The following is a 25,281-nucleotide window of genomic DNA, read 5'->3' as shown; positions in this document are numbered from 1 at the left end:
TATCTAAGATTTTAATCATAAATTACTTTATTAGAATAAATTAACATTTCCTTTATTTTTATTTATATAAAATGTATATTTAATTAATTACTCTTAACTTTATATAACAAAACAAAATAAATTGTTAGCATATCAATATCAATGAGTTGCTATTTAATTTTTTTATAAAATAATTTTTCTAAGTACTAATTTTCTTAAGCAATTACTTATTTTATTATTTAAGATTTTTTTATATTAAGATTTCTTTATAAAATTGCAAACAATTTTTATTGCAAAAGTTGAATTTTATCAAATTTTTCAGTTTTAATTAACTTTCGTTTATCATAAGCATTATGTTCTATTTCCTATAAAAAACTGAACTTAAAATTAAAAACTATAAAAATAAAATATTTATTGTTTTTGAAAAAACCAAAAGGTAAAAGATCAAATTGTAAGACATGTCCTCCTATAAAATAGTGACATTTGGTAATCCTAGTTATTAAGAGATATGACAAGCACAAAATTAGAACAAAGTCGATCATCATATGTATAAAAATGTTAGCGAATGAAATAACTTATCTCTAGATACCATTTTTTATTTTGCACGCAAGAGATTCTCACTCGCGCACAATTCCAATGCTTACACACACGAGAATTTTTTTTATACAATATCTTTAATCGGTCGCAATTTTGTTTTCCTCCAACGGATTTTAATCTTAAGTTAACGATAATTACATAATTTATCGCTGAGTGAAAAATGTAGCCGAAAACATTTCTCTCGCCTTCGTAATGTCATTAAAATCCTTTGATTATAAACGTCTGATACGTTCGATACTAGGAAATAATTAGTAGGTCGAATAAGAATGAAACTTAAAGTAGCATTGTATTAAACACTCCTCCTATGTAGATGCGTTATTTTAACGAGAGATTATCATTAAATTAATGAAACGCCGTTTGCCTGTTTACAGCCAGCTGATGTTGCGATCAGCGCTATGTACATGATTAGTTTGTCATACAATTCCACAGCTTTTGGAAAAAAAATCTTCCTTCTCTACGATTGTGATTACATTAGTTCGTTTCTCGGCCGCGCGAGATTTTTATCATGGCAGTATGTAAGGCATGCGGGTTCTTTTCTATTCTTCTTTTTCTCTTTGTTTTGCGTATGTTTCTTAGCTTACGTGTTTATACTCTCGCAATGGTATTATCGACATTTTAAATCTATCGTCTACTGTCGCTGCGGAAATACGAGAAACGAATTAATCGATATATTTAACATGCTGGTTTTCTCTTTTCTCTCTTTTTTTCTTTTACTGAAAAAGCGAACTTCGAGTCAAAATTTCAACGTACATAAGCAAAAACTACTTCTCGTGAATGATTATCAATAGGTCGCTATAATGACAAACACGTCTTACGTCTTACGTTAAGTCTTATTTCATTACTACATTCAAACTTCACGTTTCCGATAATAAAAATCGTTAGACATCAACATGCACCTAACATCGATAGAGATTGCTTATCATTTCTCTTACGCTAACTTCTTTTTGTTACACGTGACAACTCATTTCGAACATGATAACTCGTTATATGTCTATTATTTACAGTTCTTCGAATCAATGTGATCATAATACTTGCTGATAGCACGATTACTATTAAAAACTCTCGATAAGGTATCTCATTTTCTTACAACTCTTGTGACTTACAATTCTCTCTGCGTTAGATTCTATTCGTTATCGCCTGTCTATGATGTAAAACTAAACAAAAATGTAATAATATTATCTACACACAATTCTATCGTTCAATATCGCGTCCTTGTAAATTATAAATACAGTATGAAAAATGTGTCCATCAATTTTTTTTATGAATAAATACTATACACGATTTCGGGAAGGGAGAATAGGTTAAAATTTTCTTTTTCTTTTCAAATACGCCACGCGATCTCGATTGGATCCTGCCCAATCCATTAGATTTACATCCTTATTAGCGTTGTCTGCCTCTAATCTTTTAGCACGCTTCGTGGTGTACATATAAATCAACAACATTGCATTAGTACGCTATTAGAACAGTTCGCAATAATCTTACTGCTTGTATCAAATTACTTTTTTTTTCCAAAGAAAAAACTGCATGACAAGATCAAAACATGAAAATTACAATCGTAATTTTATTAATACGAATAAATTAGGTATTAATTATTGCTGTTTAAAATTCTCGTCATCAACGCGAAAGTGTTTATCTTATTAAAAACACGAAGCGTACTAGAAGAAAACTGATATACAAAAGTGTACCTTGTTTACGTAACTGGAAGAGTGCATTATACTTCCGTGGTACGACTGTAAGGGCCGGACTCTTCAGATTGCGATAATTTTCGTTCTCGTCTGGCGAAGAGACCTCCTAAAAAAGACGGCTGCTGAGCCAGTCCCTTACCACCGGCACCAGGGATCGTAGCCCCTGGATGAATAGGATGGACTTGTCCAGGATGTTTAATGCCTTGGCTCATTGAGCTGGCAGAAGTAGATTGAAATGAAATAGACATACCACTATCTAGAGAACCCACGCTTCCACGCCGCTGTGGCTTCTCACCGGCAACTAAACATATACATTGATACCATTATATCTTAATATATTTACGAAAATGTAAATATATACTTCTTTCTACTTACACTGTTCGTGTATGTCCAGAAGAGAATTACTAAGGGCTGAACGTTTCAATTGCGTGTCGACGTCTACCGTTTCTACTCTGTCGGAACAAGTTCCAGGACAAGGACATATCTCCACATCCGCGACACCGGAGTCTCTGTTTTCCGCACCGCCACGCGCGCCTCTGCTGCTCTTTTGTCTCTCCAGTTCAGTTTCGATGCGTAAAGTTTCCATCTCATCCATTTCGCTGATGGATTCTCTAAGGTCTTCCACAAATTTACACCTGTCATGCTCGTTTCGAGCGTTAAATGTGACTAGAACTTTTCCGTCGACACGCTGAGAGAGTCTTATGCCATATGGATAATCTGCAAGTCAACGACCAAGAATAAAGGACATGTTAATATTTAAAATATCTTTGTAAACTTATTGCAACGCAGAAACTTACGGGGAACCTCAAATAACGTGACCACCATCCCGCAGAGTGTAAAACTCTGCCTGAAAGTGTAAGTAACACTGTTCTTCTTCTTGCTTAGGATCTTCGTAACAACGAGCAAGTCGTTGAAGAGGAAAACCTCTCTCTGGTGAACGCCAGGTCTCTCCTTCTTGTGAATGTCTGGTATCTCGTAGAGCCTGCAGTAACACACCAATCTTCTATGTGGCAGCGCCATGTTTGGCTTCTTTCCAACAATAGTTGCCTGAACCTTCATTACTTGCGACACGTGGTCGGAGCCCGGCTTGAATTCGTTATCTTTCACTCGTTCGTAAATGCCAACTAGGATATCCCGGTCTATGTCACCGCAATCATCGATCCCTCGGAGATTCTTTATAAAATCCTCAAGTCTCATTCTGCGCTCAGGTTTCAGATTAGGGGTGTGCAAATCCGTATTAAGCATGATAATAGCAAAAGCTAAGACAAAAACGGTATCTGGCGATCGCAGCCTCGATATTACGTCATGATTACATTGGCAGTAACGTTGGCTAAAGACCTCCATTAACCGCTCGATCTTTTGTGCCTCTCCAGGCATTCTGAAGTATGCTTGAAACTTTCGTAAACCGACATCCACTTGCATTCCAGAGAGATCTAATTCTTGCGAAAAACATCTGCAAATTATAAGTAAATTATAACAGATATAGATAAATTTTTATAAGTAAAAAATATTTTTTCAATACATTATACTTGACATTATATATATATATATAATTTTAAAAAATATTTAAACATATAGTTTAAAAATATAACTAGCTTATCTTTTATTAACAGATTTATTTTTTGTTCTCGATATTTAAATGTAAATATATTGAGCCACTCACTCAAGCACTGCCATATTGAAAGTATTCTGCAAATTCCCGAGATACTCTCCTATCATCTGTTTCGACAATCCTTTTCGACTGATCAAAAATCTGGCTACTCCTTGCGGACTATTCTCTAAAAATCCACGTCTGATAAGATAATTAATCCCTCTTTCCGGCTTCTTATTGAAAAGATTTAGGCCGACTCTGTATTGTCTCTTCCTCACTGTTTCGGATACTTTGTAACTTGTTTGAGTCGGCAGATTCTCCGTATGGTCCATCAGGGGAAGCTGATAGCCGGAGCTGGCGTGTGAGTGGCCGAGCTCTTTCACGTTAGCGGCCATCGCCGCCGCGTCCGTGGTATGACTCGCACATTCCTGATGTTCCGGCGAACTCGACTGATTTCACAATCACAACGATTCCGTTAACAATTTTCGCTTACGTCCTCAAGAAATCGCCGTTACTTGCGCTAAGTGAGCAAGTAACGTGTAAATATAAAAGAAAGAAAAAAATCAGCTATACTCACAATGCCTTTATGCTTCCAAACGGGCGATCCTCTTTGAGCATCACCCTCGGAGCTTTCGCAATTGGTGGAATCGCTGCCGGAGCTCTGCACCGAACTCAGACTTCCGTTCTCCACGCTTTTACTGAGACCATTGTGCCGCTGTTCCATAGATCTCGAGCTGATGGAGGACGTTCTTTTCGGCACCTCCGGTGGAACCTTCTTGCCGGAACTTCTCGTTCTGCCAGGACCGAGCTGATTGGCGTTGTTCCAATTTTGTGATATCGTCGTCTGCAGATTATGCGGCGTTGACGGCGATGTACACGGTGTCCGTAATAGATCTCTTGGCGGCGTCTCTTGCCTCAGGCCGCATAAAGCTTCCTGCGTTAAATAGAAATCGCGTCTTTTTATAAAATTAACGAGACATATTGTTTACATCGTTCATTTTTATGAAATGATCGATCGAACTGCCGAGTATTTCTTTGCCGTTTAACGTGCCGTTACGCATATCGACGACACTCACCTGTGGATTGTAATAATGAATACTGCCACTTTCCTGGGAGCTCGATTCCCAGCAGGGACTCGGTGGTAGTTGCTGATGTCGGTTGCACGGACTGGGCGCCAATGAGGGCGTATGTCTACCGCTCTGATGCAAATTGTGATTCGTGTGCTGATGACCGGTGATTTGAACCTCGCATCTACCGCTCTGACTCCTCGGTATGGGCGACTGCGAGTTGTCCACGTGCCGCCTCTCCCTGAGAGACATGCTTCGGATCGGCATCGGTCTGTTAGATTCGCAGCCAATTTAACGCGACTGAACTTTTTTTTTTTTGTAACGCAACAAAAGTACACTCGCGAAAAATAGACTTGACTTACCTGTTGGCGGACTGTGCCTGCTGAATGTATATCTGACTGTGGTAAACCATTCTCTCGTGATCATTGAGGCTGCGATCCGTCGCCGCCTCCTGTAGCTTCCTGCTTAAACGCTTCTCCGCCTTGGCCATCGCCGTGATCGCCGCGAACTTCTTCAGCAACGTGTACCGCCGAAAGGCACGTTGAATGGTCAGCGCCGCGTTTCGCGCCTTCACGCCGCCGTATTTTCGCTCCAACATCTCGATCTGCTTGTCGAGCAGATCCTGCGACAACTCGTATCTGCAAGAAAGGAAGGTCGCATAATTTTCAATTTCCGATCCATTTCACCTCCGGTTATCGGTTCCGCGTTTGCGGTCGCGAAAGGGGTCACATATATAAGATTACGACTTACGCGGTCTGCAGCCGACACCGCTTGAGCACGTCGCCGTTACGGACCGAGCCCTTCTTGAGATGATTCTGCTGATACCCGGCGGACTGCGGCTGCCCGCCGAATCCCTGCACCATGGTGCCGTAGCTCTGCGGCTGCGAGTAGCCGCCGGTCGCGTTGTGCGAGTATACCTGCACACTCGCGGCAGGATACGGGGGCCCGTGCGCGTAATTCTGGCCCTGCATGTAGGACTGGCCGGTGATGTACGACGCCGTCGACAGGGACGTCTGGCTGCCGGACGAGTACGCGCCGTGCATGCTGTTGCCGTGGATCTGGCTGGCGGCCGTGCTGCTGCTGCTGCCGTGCGACGCCAAGGGTCTCTCCACCTTCGTCGGAAAGCTGCGCAAGAAACAGGCAGATGCGTAATTAGTTTTTGCGTAATCACTTTTCTAAATTCAAGTTGTTAACGACCAATCTTCCAACATCTCTCAATTGCAAAGTGCTTTTCTGCACTCGGATCAACCGAACGAATCAACTTTTCGCGCGGTTGACCTTTACCCGAGAACGGAATTGCGTACGGAAAATGAGAGATGGTATCTCTAGATTTTCAATTTAGTACTTCGTCATCCTTTCAATGGTACCACGTCAGTTTGTAAGGCAGCTCTGTGTACGAGGGAACACCGTGCGCGAGCGACAGGACCGTACGGGGATAATTGAAATCAGATAAACGACATCGCGTATTGCCCTGTTTCACGTGCTGGCTGCAACGCCAGGTGTCCTTAATTATTAGATAGACCGCGCGATTATTAGATCCATACGAGACGTGTATATATGTATATATATAGGTATATACGGATCGCAAAAGAATAAAGACGCACTCCCTGAAATGGTGAACGCAAATGATGATCATGTTGCTTCCGAGGACAACTTTCCACGTGTATCAAATTGCGCGATCTATCTTCGTCTGTGATGCGGCGTGGTTGCGTGCGCGCCACGGCCGTCCTCGATGCACACGGCCCCCGCTCGCTCTTGCGCGCAATTACACCACGCGATTGCGCGTGGTATCACGGTACTGTTTCTTCTCCCGCGAGAAAGGAACGCGCTGTCTCGCGTGTCGGCCACCTCGAGCACCGAACACGAACTGCTGCTGGTGGAAGAGCAGCAGCAGCAGCAGCAGCTGGCGAGGCCCGCTTTTTCAAATCATCGGGACAAGAAATCCCCGAAAGGTTCGGTGGATCGAGGGCGAGGGGTATAGATAAAAGTCTTCTTCTCTCCCCCCTTCCCCCTTCATCTCCTGCCACAAAGGTGCGCATTAAACCGCCCGTATATCTCCGACGTATCCTCGCCGGTGTGCATCTGGCAGGTGCACGCACGCGGCGATAGCAAATATACATCGACGACGGCGCATATCTGACCGTGACACTCAACCTTCTCTCTCCGCGGAGGAGAGAACGCGTCTCTTACGCAATGAGCGTCAATTAAATGACTTACGTAAGGACGTAACTTAAGCAAATGAACGCGTGACAAGTGCACATGTCAAGGAGACTAAACGCAATTCTCGCGATTCCGCGAATTACGGGAAGCGATTCGTTCGAACTTCGCGAAGATTCCCGATTTGATAAACGAAAAAGAAAACGTTGCGGTAATATAATAATAAAATGCGGTAAAAAAAAAATATAATGATGTGACGCGCGTATCCGCGCGGTGCGGCGAGAATCGTATTACGTAGATACAATTAAAATTGGAGCGCGGTCGAGAAATCGATGATACCGCTCGGCCACGAGATGCACCGCTCTCGTAAACCGAGCCGTGTTTCCCTCCGCCGCAATCAGTGCGTGTACCATTAAATGTTATACGATAATGCGACGGTTGAACAATACAACTGTGGCGCCTTAATAATATAAGTGCGGCCGGATAAGTGCAGGAGCTGCACGTAACCGCGTGTGTTTAAGACTGATTCTCAAATTGGCGGGTTTTTAAAGCGTTTTTCAAACGTAACATGCTCCTAACATAAAGACGAAACTCAGAAATGAGGTATATCCGACATCATAATCACATCGTGATTCTCTTCATTCTCGCGCCGAATTACACGTTCCATTTCCATAACAGAGTGTAGTCTTTCAAATCAGCTCGAAGTTAACATTACGCGCGTGAGAGTAGAAGTCGTACCCTTTCTGGGCACAAAGGAAGCATAAATTCAGAAAGCGTATCAACATAACTTTTCAGAAGGAGGAATATATTCAACATCGTTAACTACAAGTGGAATCAATTTTATTGCATATCGGACTTTTACAAAAAAAAAAAAAAAATATCAGTTGTGAAACCTAAACGGAAACATTAGAAAGCCCCCGGAAGCATTTGCTTCCGGAGAAGAGCAAGCACGTACTCGGTACGACGTAACCGTTAAAACCTCCCGGGAGAAGTAACGTAGCCGACATATCGCGTACGTGCAAATAGAGTGTAAACCGATATTTTTTTTATCAATCGTACTTTCGCGAATCGGCTCGAACTCCTTGGGGAGAACGTCGGCCCGTAGAAGCCAGACACACGCCGCCAGAGATCCTGCGTATAAAGGGAAAAATAAACGCAAGGGGCGTCATATTAGAGAGCTTCTTCGGAGAAGGAGCAGGAGGACGAGGATGAAGAGGAGGAGGAGGAGGAGGACGAAGAGGAACATCTGCTCCATCGTCGGCTGCCTGCGACTCGCGTGCCACAACGCGCGCGTGCTATCCGGAGCCTCCCCGACACGGCTTCGCAGAAGCGGCACGGGTCCCGGCCGCCTGCCTGCCGTGCCGATGGTGCCCCGACACGCACCTGGCTCGATGTTTTTTTCTTTGGGGAAGATACCACGGGCGGCCAAATGCATGCCTGGCTTCTTCTTGCTCCCCCTCCCCCTTTTTTCAAGAGGTGCTTCTTGGCGACCTAGATCTCCTTGTTTCATCCCCTTATTTCACTTTGATCCACATCGAGAGAAACTCTTAGGAAGGTATTAGATTATTTTAAAAACTTGCGAAACAAAACAATTCTTTTGTCTATACTTTTACGTAAAACGTCAAAAGTGAAAGCTTTTCAATCGACTTGAAATTGAAAATGTGAAAACGGGGAAAGAACAGATAAGCAAGTCAGATCGCTGATGTGTTTTTGATAAAATATCCCTGAAATGTGATCTTAGACGAGACATATCCCGCAGGCGTTTAGCAGCATTAAATGAAATCCGATTAACTGAGAACCACTGTACAATCCCAATTTAAATAAAGACAATATTATACGTATTTTTTTTTTGCAAATATTATTTAACGTTTTATTCATATTCGTATAACATTTTATTTTACATCTTTTGATGATAATCGTGCTAATGGTCACCTTGTTAAAACATTACTATTATGTATTCATAACATTTGACTCGCAAAATCTATAAATGCAGTAACACGAGACAATGCGGTAGCACCCGCAGTAAATGCAGTTGCAGTTTAGAGAGAATGTCACAGTACCGCGCACGCGTACGTAAATTAAGGATTATCGATGCACCGATGGCGATAAACGTGACGTGACGATAACGATACGACGCACTTACAAATTAGCCAAGTTTCGCTGCTCAAGACAATAGACGCGCAGTATCTCGTTAACTTCTCAACATGTAACTTGATATATCCTCGAAGTACATGCAAACGTCCTTTGTTTGAAAGGAGAGAATTGAATTACCGTGTATAGCGATAGCTTACGTTCATTATCGTTGGCCTAAATAGGGACAATATAAGCCATTTGCATATTACGAAGTCCCCCGAGCAGATGACTCATTTGTCATATCACATTCGCTTTACAAATTAACTGCGGTAATTACGCGATGTGTATCCGTATACACACGTGTACATACGTACGTAAAAATATACACGTATTTATATATTAACATGCGTATAAAAGAGAAATGCGTGAAAATACGTACGTACGAAATGAAAATGTTTTGCACTGCGAATTATTCAATCACGGAGCTTTAGAGCGCAAGCGATGACAGTTTGATAAAAGCGTCCGGCTCTCTCGCAATCAATTACGATGTGGAAATCAGCTGACAGCTCATTTCCACGCGAAGACTCGCGGAGAGGCGCGCTTAAGGACGTCTCTTTGCTCTACTTACGCGACGCCTCGGCAGATGCAGATGCATAGAGGATTTGCGCAAGTGTCCATCGCTCCTGTCAATTACGCCTAACGTCGCTTATTCACGGCGCGCAGTTGCGGCACATTTTATCGGAGTGATACTAATAAACATCCGGGCGCAGACTCACGCAAAAATCGCTTCGAGAAGCTCTTAATCCCCATTCATACGACTTGACGAGCCGTCAAAATATAACAAACCCTCTCCCGATACACAAGTATTTTCCGCCCCGATATTACGGTGCTTTTTGCAAGACATTTTGCAGGAATAATTTTCAGGAGACAGATAAAAAGATACACAAGTACCAAAAAAAAGAAATACATGTAAACATGAAGAATAAAAAACATTTAAAAAATTCAGAAAACTTCAGCTCTAATCCGTTGCCCTCTGTCCAGAATTGTAAATAGAACGTAACTTCGAAATTAACAGTAAGCCCGATTGCCGAGTGACTTTCTGCACGTAACATTTCTGACATATCGAGAGGAAGTCGTAAGTATGCTATGGGATGTACCGTACGGAGAAAAAGTCTGTGTACACGGTGTCTCGAATTCATTACGGAAATTATTAAAGCGTGCTGCTCCATTATCGCAGTCGTTGCTCGCGCGCCGCCGTGGACTAATTATCATCGAGCAATTAACAACCGTTGATTGCCATTACCGGCGTGGGTGCGCGAGCGTGCACGCTTGCGCGAGCATCGAGCCGATCCTACCGTCTACCTGAAATAATTTTGCTCTCTACCGGCGGCGGCACCGCGTGAGCGTGTGCGTGTGCGTGGCCGTTCGCGTGCATGCGTGTGTGTTTGTTTGCGATAGTGCCTGTCCGTGTATTAGAGAGGAAGAGGCGAGGAGATGATGCCGTTTTAGAGAGATTACGTTTCCCCCCTCTCCCCCCACTATGATAATTACATTCGTGCGAATCTCGTCGAGATAGCGCCGGTAGGATGTTAGCATCGCTGATGTAGTTTCCTTTTCTTTAATAGAATTCGTCTATTTCCTTCCGTTTCTATATTTCAGCACGGATTCACAGATACACTTAACAAATTAGATAAATTTGTAGATTTCGAGCATCGGAAGAAATTAGAAATAGTAAATAATCTCTCTGAGTTATCTCTCGGTAAAAAATCAGTGAAAATACACTGATTTTCAGTAGTGCATTTATGGTACAACTTGTCAATCAATGAGATATAAATACAATGATCTTTCATTGATTATGCATTAATTCTGAAGTGAAAACCACTTAAAAGACAGTGAATACTTCCTAATTATCACAGCTATAAATATACCACTGCAAGTCAGTAATAATACACTGATTGCAGTTTAGAGATGTTTTACACGTATGATACCTATATTAAAAAAAAAAAAAAAAAAAAAAAAAAAAAAAAAAAAAAACGAAGATGATACATAATAATCCTAATTATATGTTTAAGAAATATGCGTGTAAAACGATTCGAAGATTTTCGATTATACTTTTATAAGTAACATTTGGTGCACAGAGAGAATTTTCTCTTAAAATTTACCGTCAAAATCTGGTAATTGTGGGATAATGTGTGACCTCGAGGAATTTTACTATACTTTTTAATAAAATTTTCTATACTTTTAGTAAATTGCACTAAAAACATAGTAAATTTTACTAAAAAGTATAGTAAAATTCCTCGAGGTCACACATTATCCCACAATTATCAGATTTTGAGGGTAAATTTTAAGAGAAAATTCTCTCCGTGTGATGTGAATATATGTTTAGATGAAATAATATTATATATATTTAATTCTGCTGCCGTTTAATTATAAACAATGAATTGACAATAGTCATCCGTCATCCTTGAATTCGACAGGTTAGTAATTTTGGTGAAATAGAGATAATAAATAAGTACCGATTGATGAACGACGTCGGCGTGGAGTAACCCAACTGAAGACGCGACCTGACGACCTTCTCTTGAACGGTCACCATTCTCGAGCTTCGCGAACTTTGGTGCACTCTGGTGGTTCGTATCACTTGATAACAGTGGTGCTGAGTCTGGGGCGAGCAGACCGTCACCCTGTCGCTGCGTGGGTCGATCATTGTGTACGTGATCATCACTGTTCGTCACGAAAGTGTTCACCGTTTCGGGATACCAGTCCCGCTTCGATCCGAGCCCATCGTCGCGTACGTTGGACAGTTCGCATAGGTTGCACAGTTTCGATTTAATTCGTGATACTCGCGAATTTCTTTTTTTACCACGGTATTCTTTGGTCAATTGACAGGAGGAATCACGTTAGAGAAGATACGCTCGGTATCCAACGGACCTAAATCCGATTAAAGCAGAAACCCGTTATATCTCGGTCGGTTGTGGCACAAATTAAGGAAAAGATTTCCAGCGTTGATGTAATATCCTGTTGCGGTAACTCGCGAATTGTTACAGCTTACTACGGACGTAAAAAATAAAAAAAAAAAAAATCAGAAAGCCGTAGTAGGAGATAATTCCCGATAATGAATCGAAATAATTTACTTATTTATTCAGTTACGTCGTTATAATTGTTGGAGAAATTTAGGCCAGTGAATTAATAATTCGTCAAAGCGCGTCGGATTGGTCTTTATTAATGGATAATAATTCTTGAAATCTATACTTGGCTCTCGAGCATGATGGAGACCACCTTGAATCTCATTTGGATTTGTGCTTCAACGCTTGACACTAAGTAATTGGGTTAACTATTACTGAGCTACTCTCGGCAACGATCAATAGTGTCGTTTTCACTCGTCCGCTTTTTCCGGTTGATTCACGGGCAATCGTTAAAACTTTCTAACGATGATACTTGATTAATATGCGTAACACCGAGTGCATCACAGTACGATATTTACGTGCGACGTATTTATGATCTCTTTTTTAACGAAAGTATATTAATACGTACATTTATGTGTGAAACACATTGATCGTAGATTACATACATATAAAAATAAAAAAATTTATCTAATTATGTATATGCGTAATTATTATATATTTTTTCTATATTTTTTCCCACAATTTTTTATTGCAGAAGGTGGCGGTCTGTTCGAGACTTGCGAATTAGGTCAATAAGAGTGAAGCCAAGTTAGTCCCGGCGAAGAATTAAACCTCGATTCTTAGCAATTCAAAACTTTTAGTAAATCTTAAAAAAATGTTAAAAATGTTTCTCCGATAAAATTTTATTCCAGTTTCAATTAAATTCCATTTTTATTTCGTAATAATGCGCATTGCAAGAGAACAGAAATAAAAAATTGCAATAAATGTTTCTTAACACATTTCCCCGCATAGTAACGCAATTTATTAACAATCGATCGTCACGAGTAATAATACTATTGTTTGGCGTAAATCGAAATTTGGAACGAGGCCCGCGGCGAACTGAAATTTCCGCGGGAATTAACGCGTAATTAGTTTATGACCGACGCGACGCGACGACATGTTCGGCCGGCGAATACCGTTTGTCGTTCGTCTCCTCAGTCGACTACGTATCGGGGACGCACGTACGAAAGAGCCAAAGAATAATAATGAGCGCGAGGATCCTTCGTGCAAACGAGACCGCACGTGAACCTCCTCGACCACGGTGTGACGTTCTACAGCGAAATAAGCCCTTTGCAACGCGAGACCCGCCGCGCCCCGTGCATACTCGTCGGCGCGGCTCATTAAATTGACCACTTTGCGATCCACTTTGCTCTTCTCTCGTACGTCGAAAGCCTGTCCTCGTCGTCGTCGTCGACCTCCCCGAGAGTTGCCGCCGGGTAGGACGAGCGCGACGAAATTGATCCAAATTAATCCAACGGCGAGAACGGAAGTCTCCGCCGGATGTGCTCGTCGAATTGATTCGCCCCAAGAAGGCGAAGGTCCCCCCCCCCCCCGAGGCTGACGGTCGAACGCACAAGGCCCCGGTCGAATCAATTACCGGATTACCACGTCGGCCGCACGAATCGCGAGAAACGCACTTTTCGCCGCGTTTTATTATCGCGATTCGATTTCACACTACCGGGGCTTTACGGAGGAAACGGAAGAACGGTGAGCGCGCGCCCGTTTTCCACGTCGCGAGCGATGACGGATCGCCTCGGCAACGAAGCGGAGGAAAAGAAGGGAAAAAAGGAAGGGGGGGTGGGTGGGGGAGGGCACAATAAAAATACCTTGTCGGACCGACGAGCACGTTGATTCACAATCGTCAACTACACCCGTTTCTGTTTGCCGTTAGCTTCGATGGAACTGTCAAAGTCGAATGAAAGGTGGGGCGGCGGCCTCCCACCGGCGGCGATTTCAACGGCCGCCGCGCGCATACACATTGTTACGCTCGTCTCGATGCCGCGCTACCGCTCGGAAATACAGGTCAATTCACTCTGGCCGTGCGCGATCGTCGCGCGCGTAGATATATATATATATATATATATATTTCTGAATCTACGTTAAAAAGAGGAGAGCACGAGACGGGACCTCCGAGACCGACGAGAGGTCATTGCACCCACGAGGGGGGGGGGGGATCCCGCGCGCGGCGGGAAAGAAGCCCGATCGATTTATGGCGCACAAACGATTTCCAATCGCGATCTCAATTGCGCTCGCGCCGATTGATCCGAGTTAATCCTTCGTGCGCTGATATACATTTCTCGGGACAGAATTCTCAATTCTGTCACCGAGAACCGGAACGGCATTGAAAACGAGTTGAGAAATATTTTCCGGGATAAAGAGTCTCGAAGAAAAAAATTTAAAGCGTCCCGCGGACGTCGACTTTTCGTACCGTCTAATTACGGCGCTCGACAAATTAATCGGAGGGAAAAGAGCTACGGCAGAAAAGCTGGTGGAATCTGCGGAAGGAAGGAGACACGCGAAACACGGTCGCGTCCGCGTTTCTCGCGCGGTTTTAATTGAACGCTTACTGTACCTTACTTGTTTACGCGTCGACGATAGGATTTATCCCTCTTTGAATGGTATTCACGCGCTCGTACCCGCCAGCTGAACCGAGAACGGAAAAATAATAGCGCACAACAGGTATATCCGTACCGGCTGTACTTTCACGTATGTTAATGTCGGCGCGATAGGGATTTCACGTCAATACGGCGACAGTTTCAACGAGCGCGCGCGTTCCAGTTTTTTAATTTCGCATCGCCTGTGTGCGGGCCGTTGTTTTTCCCCTCTCCCCCTCCCCCCCCCCAAGTCTGTTGAAGAGCGAAATATGCTGCGCGCGACATCGTGGTGGGAATATTTGCGGTGCAAGCGTGTATTTTTTTCCTTCAAGGATGATCGTTATTGCACAACTAGTACGTTATTGTACAACTAAATTTAGATCCGACTCTATTTTCAACTTTTCGTACAACAATCTAGTTCGAAAAATATCAATAACATACTTTGATAGCATACTTTGGAAATAGATACACGATAACACTTTTTATCGGATATTTAACGCGATATAAGCTGCACAGTTGGAAAATTCGTGTTAAATTTTACATATATCGCATGTCTCAAACAATCCACTCAAATTTTTGTGTTAATTTAACACAAGATCAATAGATATGTTAGAAGGTAACATATGTAAAAAAAATTAATATTTTGACACAATTTGGAAACATACTCTCCTCTCTTCTCCGGCAAAATTAATAATATTATATTAAAATTTATAATATGTGTTGACGTACATTTTATTCATCAATCTTAGAATCTTCGTTTATTAAAGTATTTTTATGTTATTTACTCATAAACTATATTATTTTATCATTAATAAATGTTAAATATAAATCAAACATAAAATATACAAATAACATAAAGTACCACATTATGTTAAATTAACACTTGGATAGGTTAAAGATTTAACAAGAACCAATTTTAACATAAACATGAAATGTTTTCTACTGTGTACTGTTTTTTAATCTCACAAAATTTATACTCGTTTTTTTCGGCAGGATTAAAAAAATGCTTCGACCGACACATTCAATTTTTTTACACACAAACAACTGAAAAGATGATAAAAATCGTATTTTCACTTCACGCGCGGCCGCAATGTGTTCGCCAAAAAACGCCTCACAACGGAATTGCCCCGCAACACAAAACCACCGCGGCGATTGATCAAAACGTTCGATTTTTCCTAACGGTATTCCTTGGACGTCCTAAGCGATTCGCGGGACTCTTCGCACGTGCATAACGTACGACGAGCAAACGCCAATTTCACACGCGGGTCCGACCTTCGTCCTCCCTTCGCGGATCGGATACTAATTTCGCGTTTCGTGCGCGAACGGCGTACGTACGTAGCGTACGAGAGCGCGGACACGACGAGATCCTCAATTTGCCTGTGGCAAAAGTAAAAGTTAGCGATCGGGAGAAAGCTCCGGTCGAGCGGTACGCTCCCGCGGCTAGACGCGGGGCGACTGTGGGACCGGTCTAGCCGCACGAATTGCAAGTGGCAAAGGTTACGAGTGATCTCCGCGGGAAGAGGAATATCGAGAGTAAGCCGCGCGCGAGGAAGCCGATGAAACGAAAAGGACCCCCTCCTCTCCCGTTGCCAAAAGTGGCGCTCGTCGGTGGAATTGAGTCGCTAGGTTTCGGTCCCGCGAGTTTCAACATTTTCCCTCGACGGCTTTAACAGTTGTAACGGGGTGCCCTAGTGGTGTCGGCAACGTTCAAGTACGCTTCGGCGAAACGTCACACTCTAATAATAAGTTCACGTCGGCATACTATCGGGGGTATACCGCGCGTATAGGATAATAAGTTGCGCGCACGCGAGAGTCAAGAAAGCCGCGATTCTTTAACCACATTCCTTTATTACCCCGGCTTTTCTCTCCGCGTTCCCCTAATAACACAGTGACGGTGTGTACCGCCGGGCGACGTGTAATGAAGAATAGCGGGAGAACCGACGTTACACGCCGCGCGTGGAACCCGCGAGCGGGATTTCTAGCCGGCGCGCAGGGTGAAATTTGCGGCGATATTAGCAGAACAAAAGTGTTATGCACGCGCGCGCGCTTTGGAATGACGTGTTTTAAATACATTAACCTCGAATTCAAATCATGTGAAGACATTAGCGGGACCATTCGTAACGATGGAGCTCTCGACGTGAATCGACGTCCGCCGCGGAACTTTTTACCTTGTACGAAATTTTTAACAGAAGCGCGCTGCTACGCGAAGTATGTTTTTTTTCCCGGCCGCGGTATTTGTATTTTTCTAAATTGAACGAAAATTTTTCATCGCGCGGGATGTCAATCAGCGAGAGTCTCGAAATTCTCCAACGTCCTCTCGCCGGACAAACACTTTTTCCTCGTATGTTTTCCCTTCGCACGCGAATGCAGTGTAGTCGACAAATTTCATTTTTTTTTCGCGCGCGAATTCTCGGTTGACTAAACGCGAGCGAAAACGTTCTGGATAACGGTCCGTAAAATGCAACATAGAAAATACATGGTCGCACGGTTTTCATTTGGTATCGTCGGAAGGATAAATTTATCCTCGAAATCCGGAGAGAACGTGTGGATCGGATACCCTCGGGGAAATGCGCCAAGACGGTTCGAGTGAATAATAAAACGGGTGGTGAACTGGCTATCGATTTCCGAAAAGACTTTTCCTCGCGGTTGAAGAGCACTAAAGACGCTCCAAATTGCGACGGTAGTATCTTTTCCGGTTTTAGATCCGCCGCGAACGTTTACGCCCCACAATTTAGCACTTAATTTAATTCGAGCTCGTCGAATGTCTGATTTAACTGGCAATTAATTTCGCAAAACGTGTTCGTTACACTTATACTACGTGTATTATTTTCGGTTATTTTTTTTTATTTTTATTTCCGCCTATACGTTTTTTGAACATTTTGAAAATATTTTTGTTTCAAACAGAATGTGTTCACGGAGATTTAAAACACAAAAAAACGTTTAAAACTAAAATCTAACAGCTTTAAATGTTTCTATCTAAAAGCCGTCTCTAATGGATAAATGTTTACGTTTATATAGCGGATATATCAACATATGTGCATATAGATTTATCCATTAAGATAGTTTATCACATGATTCATCCGGCTTCGGTGTTTTAAATCTAAATATTGTTTAGAACTAAAACATTTTAGTCTTAAATAGACGTCAGACACTTCTTTTTTAAAACGTATTTAACAGACATTTGATTTTTCAATTATTCTGGCCTACACAGATCTGTTCGTTTCAGCCGCCCTTTTCCCCCTTTAGCAGAAGAAAAGCAAGAGAGCGGATATATATTTAGATTTCAGGCGGGGAGATACGCGAAGCGACGAAAAACACGAGCGGGCAAGCTTGTAACCGAAAGTTAAGTGCGAGGTATTGCGAGCGCAGCTCACGCCGCTTCCTCCGGCCGTAGGAGTTTCCTCTGGCATTTTTCAAGCACAGTTAGCGAACTCGGCTTACACGTAGGACGGCCGAAAGCGCGCCGGTCTCGATTATCCCGATATCATTGTATCCGAGTTTTGTTCTCACGCGAAAAAGGCAGGGAAACGAAACGGGGGGAAGGGGGAGAGGGGGTCCGGGAAATGGCGTCACTCGCGCTCCCACACGCGCGCGCGGCGGCGCGATTCCGCATGCCCGCGTGCAAACTCTCCTGAGCGACTAGATATCGCGCGAATGGTATTAACGGTACCGGCAATACTATTCGCACATACGTGCCCCACGTGCCCGATGCATATGCGTGTGCGCGTGTGTGCGCGCACAGGAGATGCTGTTAACATAGTTATCGCGCTCTCGTACATCGCGCGCGCTAACAGTTTCCTCACAATGATATTACATGCCGATGTGTCGAGCGCGTATTCGGAGCGCCTCGAAACCGATATCGTTCTCTAAGCCCGCGTGTAATATATCCCCGGCGCGAACACGCGATACCACTGATGCCAATCGTTATTATTGTTATATAGCGAACAGTCGCTTGCTCGCGGCGGCGGCGGCGACGACGACGACGTCGGATTCGTCGGAACGAGAAGGAAGGTCAGCGCCGCGTCACGGATGCATAATTCTCCGATTACGATCGCCTAAGTGTCCCTTATCGGCGGCATCGCGGTATTTTTAGCAGCGCGATTATTTTTGACGTATTCCTATTAAAGAGCAAGATAAGGTTTTAAAGGGATATGATATGCGAAATTCAAAACGATATTATTTTCCATTTTACGATCATCATTAGCGTCTCGTTGATATTACACGGCGCGATGGAACGATTCCGCTGGAACGAAGTTCGGAGTCACGAGTTCTCCACAATCGCTCGATTGAGGTAAGGAGACCGTGCGCGCTAATAAAGAATTTAACACGCCGTAAAATAGATATTCGTCAAGCGATAATCTCGAAGAGAAATAGAAACCGCCCGACTTTGTTGCCGCTCGAGTTACGAATATGCAAGCTGGAAAATGTGCAGCGCGTATCTTATCGTTCTTACGTGGCAGGCACGTGAAAGACGCCACGCCATTTGTTGGTCACTATATATATATCGCCAGGCTGCATTGTGTCTATTTCCGCGTCTATGTCTCCTACGCATCTCGTACTATTCTGTAATAATGAAACGCGCGGACGCGGACACTTTTCCATTAAAGCGCGCGCGACAGCCTCGTCCCGCCCGTCTCGCCGCGTATGCGTGTCGATGCACTCGCGATTGATTTAAACGGACAACCACCGAGAAACGTCACACGTACACATGTACACGCGTGCATGCATGTACGCGTGCGGCATGCGTTTCGCACACGCACGCACCCAAATGGGTTACTGCCCAAATTGCTTTCAATGCCGAAACCGGGCGTGCGACGTCGGCGACAGGCGCCGCCGTTTCGTGACGTACACGGCGTGAATTTAATACGTATCATTATCGTAGCGTTATATTGACGGCCCGTATAATATTATACATACGTGACCGCCACCGCGACGCGGAGCTTCCCGTTTTTTTTTTACTGGCGCTTTTCATCCTCCCTGCCCGTCACGTCCGCGAATTCGCAACACTTTTGAAAGAGCCGGAACCGCCGAACGTGTCGGAGAATGGCTCGCATTTTTCAAGACGTGACGACAAATTTATTTAAAACTTGACTGATTTATCTTGATGAGAAAATATGTTAAGGTAGCCAAATTTCAATAGTAATTCGTAAATATTTATGTCGGCTATAGGCAGACAGGTTCCTGCGCGTGATCGTTGCTCTGGCGTTTTCACTTTTTCAATTCCTACAATTTTATTTATCGATCAAGAAAACTACTTTCCCTAGCCGTCACTTTTTATAGATTACTGTGTTATGATAATTGTGCCGCATTATTATTCCCCATGTAATTAAAATTCAATATTTTAAACGTATGTAATATATTATCCGAGAGCCGTGACATATTTGAAATTAAAAATACTAGAATTAAAAAATTTTTTTTACTTTCTCTCTATTTAATATTTCTACAATTCTTACTTAATATTTATTATCATTTTTTTATATAAAAAGAATATTTTAAATTAAATTTTTAAAAATGTATCTTGTTAATTATTTTAACGTTATTTTAAACTCATTGTTAAACCTTATTCGAAATTGTCAGATTCTGCATGTATAAAAATTTTCAACATATCTATATGTTACGAGATGTTAATTTTGCTAACTAATTTTATTATTAATTTTTAATTTCACCATTTGAAAAGCTTACTTTGAAATAGAAATCATTTCCTCAGCGTACAGACACATTGAAAATTTGTTTTATAATTAAATCAGAAAATTCTAAATAAAGATTGATAGCGAGCCAAGGATATAATGGATATGTATTCTCTTTCGTCCGTTTTTCGAGTTCGACTTGAAATTCCTATCATTATTCGTGACTCGTGTATCTTTTACTTCTTTAAACAACAGATTATTTTAAACGAGCACAAAATTCCTTCTGCGTTTATATTGTTCTCACGGCCTTAGCATTCTTATCTAGTGTTCTTAATCGGCGTTTTAAACGAAACTCTTTCCTCTTTTTCATCGTCGCGTAGTGACAGCGTGCGATTTTCAGAATGCAGTCGAGTGTAAATACCGTCGTGAAAGCCGTAGCGACCGACTGAGACAGGCGGCTCACGCTTCCCCCCCCCCTCCCCCGCGCGTCGTGATTTTCCGCGCGTACGACGCGGGGAAGAGAGCGGAGCGGGTTAATAGATGCCTTCGATCCCTTGATCTCTCGTCGTTGATCGACGACCTTCTTTAAATACCGCGCGATCTTCGACTCTCGCGGACAAAAGACGCACTCTCCTGGAGCGGCTGCAAACTTTTTTCCTCCTTATTATTATTGCACACGGCGATACGATTGTGCAACTCCGCGGCGCCAACACCTTGCCTCGTAAGACCAATCCGCGTAAACGACGCACCCGTCAATTTTACCGTGCGATGATTCAGCCAACTTTTTAAGGCGCACCGATACGGTAACTGCCGATAAGGCGCGCACGGCGCACACGTCTTTCGTTTATTCCACTGACATCATATCCCGTAAGCGAGTTCCGCCTGGTTAGCAGCCGTGGTTACTGCGACTGGCATCGAGAGTAGCATAGCGATCACGCGAAAGAATCGCGTGCGAGATTCACACCCCCCGTTGTTGTTGTTGTTGTCGTCACCTTCGCCTCGCTGCGCGTTAACACTCGCCCCGTTGCACCCCCGCGGACTTGAGGAATCGTTATCACTTGTCATCTGCCGAGAGTCGCGCGCGGCCGATTCGACAGACGTATTATGGCGAGCACGAAGCAGGAGAGGTTGGAGTCTCCTTTCCTCCCGGTGGTCGGCGGCGAACGAGCGGCGTCGGAGAAACGGTGAAACGTTCGCGAGAGGCCGTAAGGCACGCGCGCGCGTCCGCTCGCTCGCTCGCTCGCTCGCTCGCCTCGCTCTATCGCGGTCCTTCGCGGTTTCAGCTTGACTGAGCCAACCAGTCGGTAGCGGGCTGGGATGTTCACGTCGAAACCGTCGGTCGAGTGGTGATACCCCACCTCGCGCGCTCGGCCTCCACCGCCGTCGCCGCCGCCGCCGTCGTCGTCGATAGACGCAACGTGACGACGACGAGGACGACGATGACGAGTCCGTTTCTCGTGGACGATCGCGACTAGAACCCGGACGTCGACGCGCCGAACGTCTGCGAATTCTGGCGACGAACGGAACGACCTTTGGCCTGAAAATAGGATCCTCGCGCACGCTCAGCTACACCGCGATCGCCAGATCCGTATTTAGCACATTTTTCTTTTCTTTCCTCTCTCGGAAAGAATAAAACACATTATGTATATCTGTCAAATTCAGTTTAATTTGAATAGATTCTGTCGCCAGTCAGATTATAGTCTCCGTTTCTATTGGCGCGCGACCCAATATCTCAACTTGCAAAACACAGCGATGTTTTCTCATTAGCTTTCTCGTCGAGATGGCCAGCCGGGGAACTTTCACTCATTGTTAACTAACGTTACGCTTCGATTCGCGATCGCGTCCCGACGCTATTCGACTATTGTCAACCGATTGGTTCCATCTGCGACGCGCAGCGAGAGGAACGTTCGGGTTCAAAGACCAAGGAAGGAAAAAGCAGCAGCGCGCTCCTTTTAATTGTGCGACAAATAAAAATGCACTCGCGACGCGGGCAACGGAAATTATAAATTATCCCGCGACCGGAATTCGCTAATTTGCCCGGCCGATCTAGACGGATATCGCAGTTTCGCTGCAACAACTCGCGCAACGCGCGAGTGTTCACTCTCCCATAATTGTTCCGACATGAATATCGCGGTGTTATTGGACGAAAATACCGATAACGACTTCTCACTTCGCGTACTTTACCGCAGGATTTTCGTTCGTTAACAAAATGCACGGACGTAAAAATACTTTTTTGGTTAGTAGCTTTAAATTGTGTTACGGATATTTTATACGAAAGTGTTGCAAAACCGGCGGATATTTGTCGATTCTTCTTGTAACAAATATTTTTGCGAATATTTACACCTTTAAAAAGATTATATTATGAAAGCGACTCATTTCTTTTAATAATATGTCGCGACAGTAAGTAGGAAATATCGACACTTGAGATTTTATCGGTCGCCGCAAGAATTTTTATAATCATTAACATCGTCTAACACGATAAGAATTCCATAACGAGATAAAATCCTGTATTTCTTATCGCTATTATCAGCTATTTTTATTTTATTCATCGCCTTTCATGACTTTATGATGCTGCTCATTAATTCAATTGTTATCTTACTCAATTGCTTCAATTTCGTCACATGATACGATACAATTATCATTATATTTCTTATGATCCGATGGTATTACGGCTATTACGAAATCAGTAATACATTAAAAAATTTAATGAAATATCGCCTGAATACAATCTTCAACCAAATTCTCTTTCGTGCGATTCAAAGAAACGGTAGAGCCTTCATAATTTCCACATCGTTGTATCATAAACAGCTCGCTCCGACGTTGCCCATGTTAAAACATTAAAGAACGTTTTGCTAAGTGCGAATGGTTTATGTCACGTTCCGAGATATACTTGCGCGAGACGCACGATTTCGCGCAGACGGACACTTCCACTTCTGTAAAGAAGTATGTCCAAAAATATTCCATTCCCTTGCGGAAAAACTTTAAAAATTAAAAAAATGTTTTTATCATAAATTAAATAAATATATAATAAATTTAGTCAAAGGTTGAGACTTTTTTACAATAAGAATGACTCGTAATTTTTTTTTAATTTAAAATTTTATCCTCTGTTCCGTTTCGAAAACAAGTTCGTAACATTTCGAAAAGTTACAGCACACCCGTCCAATATAGCTGTTATTTTATTTTAATATAAACTCACTACATTAAATATTTAAAATGTAAACAACTATAATTTTTTTTTTAGCACTATTACGAAAGCACTTTCCTTCTCTTTTTAAATCCCCAAAATCATGGGGCTGTTGCTGTTCTTGTCGTCTTCTGTCAAAATCAACGATATTTTCAATTTATTTCTCTCTGCTTCCCGAGTGAGGAGTTCTTGACACAGTGTCGCGCGCGGTCGTCGCTTTATATAACGAGTACCGATTAGCTCGTACCAGGCGGAGACGGTCTGTCATTATACAAGAGGGAGAGAGAGAGAGAGAGAGAGAGAGAGAGAGAGAGAGAGAGAGAGAAAGAGGAAAAGAGAGGGAAACGGGGAAGAAGTGAGACGATATCAGAGGGGGGTATTCCGGAAAACGGAGGAGCAAAGACAGCAGACGGGCCAGCGTGTGCATACGAAGAAGGCTCGAGGGAGATCGGACGAAGGTGAGGAGAGGCCGGGAACGAAAGAGATCGCGTTCGACTTTCGCTTTAGACCAGAGTGTCTTCAACATGACGGGAGCCGAATGTTCCGCGGCGTCGGTCGCTGGCCGTGGCGCGATCAGCACAGGATATAGCCGCGTCTGAATTGCATCTATATGCTCGGGTAACTTGCTTGAAACGCTAATATACACTACGTTGAATTGCGGTAACGAGAGGATTAAATGCACGCCGACGCGATACGGTGCATCCATTATTGCGAGGAAGCGTGAAGAAGAAGAAAAAAAAAGGAGAAAGAACCCCTGTGAATGCATCGGATGGTTTATTGAAATCTCGCGGTTTTTAATCGCGTTTCATTGATTAAAGTGTACCGTTAATTGTGGAAGATAAAATCATCTAACATCATTTCTTGGCAATTATATATACTACATATTATCAATCGTCAGTACGTACACATTAAAAACTTCCGATTTACTCGCCTACTCGGATTTTCCTAACCTGGCGTCCCTATTTGCGTATATCTCTGATTCAAATGCAGCAATTTTTCTTTGATCGACAGTTTGAAATCTGAGGAAAAAGAATATTGCAGTTAAAAAGAAAAATCAAAAAAGTTAGAGCACAAGAGATATTTTACAAAAATTAAAAGTAGATCAGTTAAAATGCCGCAACTTCGAACATTCGTCCAGGTCCAGGTTACACCAGCCCAGTGTGCGTATTGAGGGTTAGTTATATCAAATGAAATATATTGATATAAATTATATTAATAAAATCTTTTCTTCTTTAATCGATCTTCTTCGCGGCACACATCCGAGATCAAAATTTCTCCCTCGCGCCCTCTCTAATTCCCGCAAAAATCTTCGGGACTGCATTGTTATCGAAGATATCACGCGGGATCTGAGCGATCCAAACACGCGTCGCAATTGACACAACAATGTAGGCAGGAATTAATTGAACGACGCGCATTAAATTATGGCAAACAAGTCATTGCCATAAATTGAGATGCGTCGAGATAAGGAGGTAATTTCTCGGGTTTAACGATCGTAAATTTGCGGGTTGCACTCTGCTGGCGAGCCTGCCGCACCGAAATCAGTATTTAGGACTATGGCGCGCGGGGAAACTACTCTCACCGAGGTAAATCCTCTCCCTCGCCGTCAAACTCGCGCCACCGCGTGGACTCACCTCCTTGGCTTAATACGATCGCTCAACCGGTCCGGCGAGAATCGCTTTTCGTCCGCGACCTCATGATGAGCGTAAACATCGTACGTCGTAACTCTACATTTTAATGCCGCGCAAAACGACGAGGGAAACGATTCAAATGTCTAGTAGTACATTA

At 43.2% G+C, this 25,281-nt stretch overlaps 1 protein-coding gene across 11 annotated transcripts in view; it reads right to left on the bottom strand.

The window, feature by feature from the left end:
* Window positions 1-559: 559 nt before the first annotated feature.
* LOC105836391 (IQ motif and SEC7 domain-containing protein 1) overlaps window positions 560-25,281 on the bottom strand; it is a 47,395-nt gene continuing 22,673 nt past the window's right edge. The window contains exons 1-10 of one of the 11 annotated variants that reach the window (XM_036286050.1): window positions 20,734-23,300; window positions 11,666-12,077; window positions 5,670-6,044; window positions 5,282-5,557; window positions 4,929-5,190; window positions 4,430-4,786; window positions 3,925-4,301; window positions 3,059-3,714; window positions 2,637-2,978; window positions 560-2,562 (exon numbers count right to left, since the gene is read on the bottom strand). In XM_036286050.1, the coding sequence (XP_036141943.1) occupies window positions 2,288-2,562; window positions 2,637-2,978; window positions 3,059-3,714; window positions 3,925-4,301; window positions 4,430-4,786; window positions 4,929-5,190; window positions 5,282-5,557; window positions 5,670-6,044; window positions 11,666-11,868 (3,123 nt within the window). In that variant the 5' untranslated portion in view covers window positions 11,869-12,077; window positions 20,734-23,300 and the 3' untranslated portion in view covers window positions 560-2,287. Of the gene's footprint in view, window positions 2,563-2,636; window positions 2,979-3,058; window positions 3,715-3,924; window positions 4,302-4,429; window positions 4,787-4,928; window positions 5,191-5,281; window positions 5,558-5,669; window positions 6,045-6,523; window positions 11,151-11,665; window positions 12,078-13,917; window positions 14,117-20,733; window positions 23,301-25,281 lie in introns of those variants that run through there. The other 10 variants (XM_036286051.1, XM_036286052.1, XM_036286053.1 and 7 more) reach the window with 10 other exon arrangements.

This window comes from Monomorium pharaonis, chromosome 4 (assembly GCF_013373865.1).
Source record: "Monomorium pharaonis isolate MP-MQ-018 chromosome 4, ASM1337386v2, whole genome shotgun sequence".
Taxonomy (NCBI): domain Eukaryota; kingdom Metazoa; phylum Arthropoda; class Insecta; order Hymenoptera; family Formicidae; genus Monomorium; species Monomorium pharaonis.
This window is presented reverse-complemented; position numbering and strand designations above follow the sequence as displayed.